At 39.0% G+C, this 9867-nt stretch overlaps 1 protein-coding gene across 1 annotated transcript in view; it reads left to right on the forward strand.

Annotated features, from left to right (window-relative positions):
* Positions 1–5651: 5651 nt before the first annotated feature.
* BET1 (Bet1 golgi vesicular membrane trafficking protein) overlaps positions 5652–9867 on the forward strand; it is a 10396-nt gene continuing 6180 nt past the window's right edge. Inside the window, exon 1 of the mRNA XM_009895369.1 lies at positions 5652–5700. Within this exon, the coding sequence (XP_009893671.1) occupies positions 5652–5700 (49 nt within the window). The remainder of the gene's footprint in view (positions 5701–9867) is intronic.

Here is a 9867-nt window from a genome sequence, read left to right on the forward strand (position 1 = left end):
GAATGTTACCCACCGCTTCATCCCGCGCTGGAAGTCCGGCCATTCAGGGCCATACGGGAGAGAGGAATTTCCCCTTTCTGACAATCACTGTGGGGGAGGATGCAGGCGAAGGTCAGGAGAAAGCTTTGATGAAATCAATTGGTAGAATACAATACAGTGCATCTGCCTATTTTTAACCCAAACTGTCTTTGTTTACATTTAAAAAAGTTCTTATTATGAATTTGTTGAAGGGTGACAGGCATCGAATATTTCTTCATAATTTTTAAAACAGACTTTTGCTCCATAAATTACGTGATTCCTTGAATAGATTCTCATTACCAGAAGTGTAAGTGCATACGCAGAACTTGTATTTAGTCCATAATAAATCGTGACCTTGAACAGCCTCGCATGAAAGCTCTTTACATAAAGCCGCTTGGTGATATAGGGGAATATGATTTTGCAAACTTGTTTTCGCATTCTGTATTTTTTTCATAAAACTGGAAAATCCAGTGCAGCACCATCAAAACTTATAGCTTCTTTTACCAAGATGTACACTATTTCTAACAAAAAGTTTTTCCACTTTTTTCTAAAAACTTACATCTATGAATATATTTCATATTATATTAACGTACTTTTATTAAATTTGTGCTCCTATTTATTTTTCCTTCAAATGGCTTCTTTGTTGCTGAAATGTGGCAGAAAATGTAATACTCACAATAACACAATAGATACTACAGTAGTCATAAGAGTTATAAGGTATCTGGGAGAGGTGTCATGCCTTTGTATAGATCTTACAAGATGGACCATATCATCTGACTCTATTGTAATGTACAAAATGACCATTCCTCTCCCACTGACTCTGAGGGAGGAATCATGTCTTCCTATATAATCTACATGATGGATCGGGTCATTTGATTCTACTGTAATGCAAATAGTGGACATTCTTCTTCCACGGTGTTTGAATAATACTTTTCTTTCTTCAGCCACATTTCAAGGCATTGGAGCATATTAGTAAAAACGATTAAATAAGCCTTTTAACATCCTTGGCAAGAAATTCATGTTTTAGTTACAGGGAAATAGAGGAACAGAGATGTTAAAGATTTGGCTCCATCCCAGAACTCATTTTGCAAGTTTAGAATCCAATTATCCTCACTCTCCATCCTGTGTATCACTTTCTGGCCACAATTTCTGAGCCAGCATCTGCACTGTGTGTTGCAGGAGATATGAGGAAATCCTGTCCTTTCTCCAGGCAGGAGCATATGAGTCTACACTGAATCTCACCTCTGACGTGCCACCGTGTTAGGAGGCACAAATTTAGAATTAGAGCTAGACCTGCTCTCCTGGCAGCTCACCAAGCTTTTTCCGTGGGACTTGGCCCAGGATCTTCTGTGTTTCCTATGATTCATAAAGGTCATGAGTCAGATCTGAGAGTGGTAGATCCAGTGGCACTCGCACAAGCACACGGAACTTGTGCACAGAGGGCACATGCTGGAGATGTTAGACTTCCAGCAGAACAACTGCACACCAGCAGTGGCTCCAGTGCCTCTCCAGTCTGAGCGCTGGCACAGGATGAGCTGATCCGTCTGTGCCAGGTGCCTCAGACCTACCGTGTTTGCTGTCTGGTTTTGCTGTCCTTTCCAGACTTCTTTCTATTATTAATTGCTTAAGAACTGTAATCTCTGGAAAAAGCCGTAAGCTATATGCAATCAATTACACTGCAGTTGGCCATGATTTGTCCAGATACAGAAAACTTCATTTCCTAAAATAGAAGCATGTGGCCAGAATCATCCCTACCTTTACTGTGGTCAACACTGATCCATGAAGGAGGAATGTGGTCTAAAGTTTATACCGCTAACTCTACTGTTGGTCTACACTGTTCAGCAGGAAGCCATCAGAGGATCTATTGAAACCAGATGCATGACTGTGTATCCTGTCAGGAAACAGGGATGCTGACTGGGGCACTAGAAGAATGCTTTGTTTAGTAATTACCAAAGCACACCCTTTAAATATATATGGAATACATAACTTAAAAGGCAGTCTTACTGAATAACGGGTTTTATTTTTAATAAAAAATTGAGGTTATCCTAGTAATCTCATTTAAAGAAAAAATATCATTATACATGAAGATACATGAATATGAAATTCAGATATGCTAAATGTCTCCATTTTCTTTTACATGTGGGGTACATGGACACTCAGCATTGCCATAGTAAACTAACATTCGCATTTTAACTTTATGAGTTTCCAGCTAAATTAACTAGAATGATTGTGTAGCATATGGATTCAACTCAGGAGCATCACTCTGAGTAGAGTTTGCTTGTGTATACTATCCTCTCCATCCTTCCTGAACCCTTCTGGGGACAGTTACTCTGTAGAAACCATCAACCTGACCCTTTCCCCTCATTCAGGATCTCAGGAAAGAGATTTGGATAAGAGGGTTCAGTTGAATAATTTGATTTCCTGGGTAAAAGGATTTCAAAATACCAACCCATCTTTACTCGGCTATGTAGAACTAAAGATGTCAATTATTCAAAGAGGTGGTGGTAATGTGAGCAGCAGGGGCACAAAATGGTGTTTTCTAGGATGGATAAGCTGAATAAGGCCTCCTTAGCAAAGCATATAAGGGAAGGAACATGTGTTGGATAAGATAGCTGCTTAATTTGTCACAAGTGAAACAGCGGGGTATAGAGTTCCAGCAGGCAGAGGCCAGCACTCAGAGATAACAGACGTAAGAGCAGTCTGGCAGACTTTGAGCTGTAAGCCAGGATCCAATCCGCAACAATGCACTAGCTGGTGGACCTTAAACCAAGAGGCAACCCACCACTGGACACAGGCTGGTGGACCTCAAGACATCCATAACAGGAGGCAGGTGTGGTGAACTTGAACTGGGGTTAAATGGGGTAGAAACCTTTTTATCCTGTAGGCAGTTCTCTAGATCTCTTGCCTAGTAGGATCCCTAAAAGGATACAGGATTCTGGTTATTGTCCAATTATGAGTTTACGAGTGTGGCTTGTATCCACACAGCAGATGTTTGTATGTGGTGGTATAAAGGTGCAGACTTTCCTTTAATTCTAGCTCATATATCATATCCTTTTTGACCGTACAAGTGACTGACTTCTCACGTTATTTTCAAGCAAAGATATCTTCTGTTGGTGAATGGGCTGTGGGAGATGAAATCTTTCTTCATGGTATACCATAAAGCATAACCTAAGTTTGCTTTTATCTGTATTTACAGAAAAACATTAAAAGAACCTATGACTTTTAATTCTGAAATATAATGATCCTTTCTACACTATAATTAATGATCCTTTCCACACTATAATTACTCCAGTCTTGATCCCATGGCGTAAAGATTGATGACGTTTTGTTACTGCCTTCATTAAAACCTAGTTAAGGTGCTCTGATTTTCAGTGTGTTATAGGAGCTTTTTCTTAGAAGTGCATCTTTATGGAGAACAATGTTACACTTTCTTCCCAGTTGCTACACTGAATCTGGCAAATAATATGAACACAGAAATGAAATATATATTCTTGTGGCATAATGTAGAGCTATATAGAAAGACACAAGTAAACTCTGAATGAGCCACCACAGTACAGGAAGCTACGTCATCCCGTTAGCACCACGCTCCAGTACAGGTAATTAGCCCTGCTGCTGCACTCCATGCAACAGCCTAAGAAAATGTTCCTTATAAAGGTGTTTTGAATGGGTAATTTATTTATAATGGTCTTTCTGGAAAACAAGGGACTTGCAAGAGCTTTTGCAGATTTATGTTCAGGCATTAGCTTCTCTAATTAGTCATCAAACAAATTGTTTTGTGCATGATTTGTTGACCTATGAGAAAACTAACGAGAATTAAAGAAGTACATGATGTTTGGGTTTTTGTGTTTGTTTTTTCTTTTTTTTTAAGTAACTCTCCAGCGGCCAAGCACAAAGCTAGCACAAAGCTAGCTCCAGCATCCAGGAATCTTTATTCACGTTCTCAAATTTGCTTTGCTGGACAAGGAGAAAAGGATGATGTCTGCCTCATTTGTCTTGAGAAATGCGCTGTAGGAAAATGCTCTGCCTAGATACAGGTCTGCAAAATAGCTCTCCCCTCACTGAAATTCGTTGTGCTTGAAGTTTCTGTTTTTATGAAGTCTGTTTTCACTGGTGAAAGCCTTTCCCACAGAGTCTGAAAGGTCAAAATAAACACAACGTAAATCATCAAATTACTGTGTAATTGCATCTTATGAAGCATTGGAACTGTATGCTCCATTCATCCCATACATTTGTTTTACTGAAATGAAAAATTACTTTGACTTCCACTTTTTATTTTAAATGTATTAGTCCTCCTCTTTAGACATTACAGTTATTAATGCTCAGGCTGCTGCCATGGCTCTGAATTCTTATCACTCATTCAGCTGATATTATTACCCAGTCAAAGCTGACATCAGAAATGGTACCTTAATATTAGAGAAAGAAATCATGACTGGAATTATTCATAGATTACACAACATACACTACTTGGAAGACAAAGAATCAGCAGAGCTGTGGGGTTTTTTTTTTAACAAAAATTTATAGCCTGATCCAAAGTCAATACCAAAATTCTCCATGACTTCAGTAAATTTTGACTCTAGCCTTATGTAAGGAAATTTAGGAGGGAGACCAGCAGTTGTGTCCTTAGCCTTCCTTCTCTATTTTGTAATTTAACAGTACTGACAAGAAATCTATAAAAATACAGCAGAGATTTCTGGGTGTGTTCCCTGCAGAATCACACAAGAGATGGAGCAGCTTACGCTACTGAAAAGTAACTAAATGAAAGAATAAGCAGAATCAGAGTATTTATCAACAACTAAGTAAATAATAGCTATATTTAAATTATATTATCCATGAGCTAATATAAAGCTCAGCACTTCCCAAACATAGCTTATATCAAAGCGAGGAGAAAGATGCCTTCACTGTTAATAAATTAAAACAAGTGTTGTAAAGGTGAAAAAGATTGTACTTTCTTACTAGAGACTTTCTGCTGATGCGACCATAAATATTGCTGCTCCTTCCCTCAGCTGGGCTTTTGCTGCTGGCGCGCATCTGACCAACCAAGCTCCCTGCGGCCTCCCTCAGGATAACATTGACTATGGCTGGAAAAATTGAGATGATGCTGAAATCAGGAACAAGAAAATAACATGGAATGCATTACAGCCACAACTGTATATCAACGCACACCGTAAATTTTGTTCTAAGCATATTTACCGAGTTGTAAAATCTTATTATGAGTTTACATGATTTCTCAACCTGTAATCATACCCACACGCAAAGCTATGAGATAGGAAGTCTTCATAGGTATGAAGTGTTAATGATCCTTTGCACCTGTGTATGGAACGGCGTAGGATGACTAGGCATGGATGAGTACAATTGTATATGTTGAAGAAAGCTCCCCCGACTCCCAGCAACACGGTGTTATCAAAGATAAACAGGAGCTCCCAGGATCTTGTCCAAGTATCTCCTTGCTTATCTCCTAAAAACAATAAAAGGCTATTTTGGCAGATACTTGGTAACGGCTATATTAAAAGAACATCATAAAAAAAAAAAAAATGAACATAGTTTGAATACAGAGTGAGACAAGATGACTCCAAACCTTATCCCAGCAAGAAGTTACCACCTATGATGGAAGTGTATTAAGACCAGAAACAGCCATGGATCTATTTGACATTTTTGAATCGTTGTCACGGGTGAAACTGATAGGTTTGTCAGTACTTGCAGGGATTTACATACGTTTGCATCATTAAAGAACTTGAATAACGACTGCACTTGCGACTTGCATGATTAATTCTGTGGGTGACAGTCTAGGTGGCAACAAGTGGCAGCTGTGATCAGCCCCCTTCAGCCATTTAAAGTCTTACGGAAGGTGTGGTTTTACATGGCATCTTCTGTTTTTCATGATGGCACTATTTGGAGAATACAACCAGGACGAATGAGGCTGATGACATCCTAAATCCAGTGTCAGTTTTTTTAGCTTTCAGACTATGGGAGGAAATACCTGAGTGATCTGACGAAGTTTGTTGGAATAGAAGCACTTTGAGGGCTCTAATTTGCTGAATAGCATTAGAATAAACCAGGATATTAAGTGACAAGGATACTGATGAAAGATGCTGACATCACTCCTTTTTGAAGATACTGAGTCCTAATTAAAAATATTCTGTGATCTACCTCTACTTCTATGTGGTTAATGTATTAATTTTATTTAGAAATGTCTTGTCAGCTGTTACTTAATTGCACAATGGATACAAGACTTAACCACCAAATGTTGGTGTATTTTTTTTTATTAATTGAAGCTTACTGCTTAACAAAACAGTGATTGAAATATTTGATACTAATGTAATACCATGCAATATCAGCTTTTCAACTCTCTAATGATGCCTGTGACTTGTTAGGCTGTTCTCACAGCCTATAATTGCTGAAAGTAGCAAGTTAATCATGATGACTGTGAAAACCTGTTTATCAAACATGTAAGAACACTGACATTCTGGTTACTTACTTAATAATTCAATGATAATCACATCACTATTATTATCATGTTAATAAGACTCCTGTGCTTTCAGTTGTGTATTGGAAGTTTGATTACACAGGATCTTTTCAGGCAGCTTCCCTGTGCTTTTTTTTTCTCCTTTTTATTGTTTTTGTGATGGAGATATCTGCTAATAAAATATATGGGCTGTTTGCTATGTGAATGTATAATGCATTCATCTAGTTTAGCTGGAGATAGTAAAGAGAACCAAAAAATGGTAGTAGTGGTAGGACATGTGGGACACCTCTTTTAGAAAAGTTTTTTTTTTTTTTTTAAATAAAAAAAGAGTAATCGTTCATTAATTTTTTGGGGAGAAGAGACTACACATTGCCTAAGCAATGTGTCTGACAATGACACGCCTGTGTAAGCCATTATTAGGAGATTATAAAAACAGTCAAGACAGATAAGCTTGCAGACTTACTTTTTTTTTTTTAATGTGCTTTTTCTTCCTATATGTTGTCACTGATAAACAAAACGTTGGTGAGTCAATCACTTAAAACCACTTGCTGACTACTCGTTTAGGCTTCCTGGCAGGAAGAACTGCAAATGCCAAGGAACAGCTGCAGCCGCACCTGCTAAGCACGCACAGCTGGTTTACAAAGCCGGGGAGTCCGGGGCACAGCCTCCGAGCGGGACAACTGCCAGGGAACGGGCCCGAAAGCCAACAGCCCAATTAATCACCTCAACAGAAAAATGGTACTTATTTCACAGATTCATTCTGTGAAACACTTAATACAAATAAAAAAAAAAATCAATGGAAATGTAACGTAGTGAATATTAACGATACCCAGTCGACCTCTATGTCCAGCCTCTGCTGTGAGATGGAATCGCGAATTTATTATTGTAACATCAGGATAAATATAAAATTAATTTTTCTACCAGGCACTTTCAGTGTATGAAAAAACATAAATTCAATACGATAATAATGGATTTGAGACATTAATCATGTCAGTATCGTTTCCAAGCTTTGCTGTAAGCAACTGTGAAGAATTAAATGTGCTCTTTATAAATTGCATGTAGACTCCATAGGTTATTTCAAAACATCATAAGCAGGTTTAGACATAAACGCTATGTTGTGAACACCTTACATGTGGCTAATTGGAATCTTATTTTTAAAAAAAATTAAGTAAAAATGAAAAATGAGACCCTTAACAATGAATTATAACTACAATCCTAGTGGGGAGATGCACTTTTTTTACCTAGTTATGAATAAATCCATATTTATTAAAAAATGGAAGGAGAGTCATGGGGGGGAAAGAAGGGTGACATAGAATATGCAAAAATAAGAAAAATCTTTTCATATAGCAATGCCACCAAATGTAATAATTTTCTTGGATGAGGTATGAAAAAAAAAGTAAATAAAATTATACATAACAATGAGAGGCTCAGCCCAGCTGTTACTAAAAGACATTCTCCTACTGCCTCTTGATTTTACTCTCTGGTTATTTAGTTACTGCATAGATTGTCACCCTAACCCTCCTTCAAAAATCGTGTTTGATGAGGATATTGCTCCTAACAGAGCACTCGTTCAGATCTGTAGCACTCATGAAGAAGGTTTTCTCAGAATCCGCCCATTTTCTGTAACATCTAAATTTTGCTGTTTTAAGCGTGTAATCCTTTAAGAGACCTCTTTGTCCTGGCAAGGTAAGAAATGGGCCCATCTCCAGATGACCAGCACCTTTATCTGGTGAATAGTACTGTTCCCTTCTTTGAAACGACTGATCCATTTCCCTGAACTGATGTAAATCAAGTCTCAAGTCACCAGTGATGGCAGCTTGCAAACTCCTGTAAGAATTGCTGAGTTCCAGACAAAATCCCATGGAGATTAGCCTCTCACTGTGCAGGATGGATGTCAGTTCTGCAGGCAATTTCTTCTCCTTGGCCTTCTCTTCTCTTTTGTATGTGTGACCAATGCCTTGGTTGAAATTTTGGTTAAACCGCTAAGATTATCAAATATTAAATACACTAAAGGGCCGGTTTCTACATTATACTTGTTTTATGCTTTATAATGCTGTTTGAGATGTAGGCATCCAGATGTGACTGAGAAGTAAACACGTGAACAACAGCTTCTCAACATCTGTCCTAAAGTTGGGCTGATACAAGACTAATGTCTCAACTGAACTTTGACAAGTAGAGAGAAAAGGAATGCTGCAATTGTTTGTGGTTTTATGCACTGCAAAAAAAAGACATGGGGTGTCTTACAGCAATTTTACAGGATGTCAGCAGGAGAGCACAGGCCTTCAAGAGTTTTATTTTATTCTTCCTTCTACAACTTTACCTGCCTAGATGAAGACCCGTGTTGCACTGCAACCTCACCGAAGTAGGAGGTTTGGTCGGCGTTTATATAGCTTATACGATACAAGTGGGTCTTGGTCCAAAACCGGGTGTCTTAGTTGTCACCAGAACAAAAATACCAAAGCAATTAATGACATAGCAGCACATTGTAATTGGAAGAGCCAATGCAGCTCCTTTAGTCCGGTGGATGCCACACCTGAAATAGCAAACTCTAAATGGACTCCATGATTGTTTGTTTTATGCTGGAGTACGGATAAATCATTCTGACATCATCCTGGGAAATAAATTCAATTCACTGGTAGATACAGTGAGTCACATCTTTCATAAAAGCAGGTAAAACCCATTTCTGATAAAGCACTGCAAGGGGTTAAAGAATGAAGGAGAAAACCTTTGCAAATGAAATTTAAAACATTCAGAGAACTGAAAATTCGATAATAATGAAATCTGCATGTTTCCAGTTCAAGTTACTGTATGCCTCAGTAGCACACCTCCTACTTCTGAATACATGGTGGGGAAAAAGAAAAGGTGGTAAAGCTCCACTCAGCACTGGATTTTGATTTTTGGACTGCCTGTTACACAATACAACCACCGAGAATCTTCCCTTCCCGAACAATAAGATGGTAATGTACTGATGGGCTCCTGAAACGAAGGCCTAGATTGTTTTGGTTTTTTTTTTTTTTTTTTCCTTTCAGGATCAATTCTTAAAAAGTTTAACGCAAGCTGGAATAGGTGATGTATTGAGTAAATTCACGAGTATTCCACAGAATTTACTCTTCTCCCGCAGCCGTGGTGAGGGAAGAAGCTGCTCCGCCAGTGCCCGCTCCAGCTGGCGGTGGGGCTCCCACCTTCTTCAGCCCCTCGACACCCCCTCCTCACGGCCCTGCTGCCTGAAACGTACACTTTTAGTAAGTCACGCCATTTCCAGGGCCCGCCGGGCACACGGGCGGGTGAGCCGAAGGGTCTGTCACCCTGTCCCCTGAGAAACGAACCCCCGGTTCAGCGCCGCGGGGCGCTGCGGGGAAGCCCTGTCAATGGAACCGTGCCCCCCG

The sequence above is a fragment of the Charadrius vociferus genome, unplaced genomic scaffold (assembly GCF_000708025.1).
Source record: "Charadrius vociferus isolate BGI_N301 unplaced genomic scaffold, ASM70802v2 scaffold31, whole genome shotgun sequence".
Classification (NCBI taxonomy): domain Eukaryota; kingdom Metazoa; phylum Chordata; class Aves; order Charadriiformes; family Charadriidae; genus Charadrius; species Charadrius vociferus.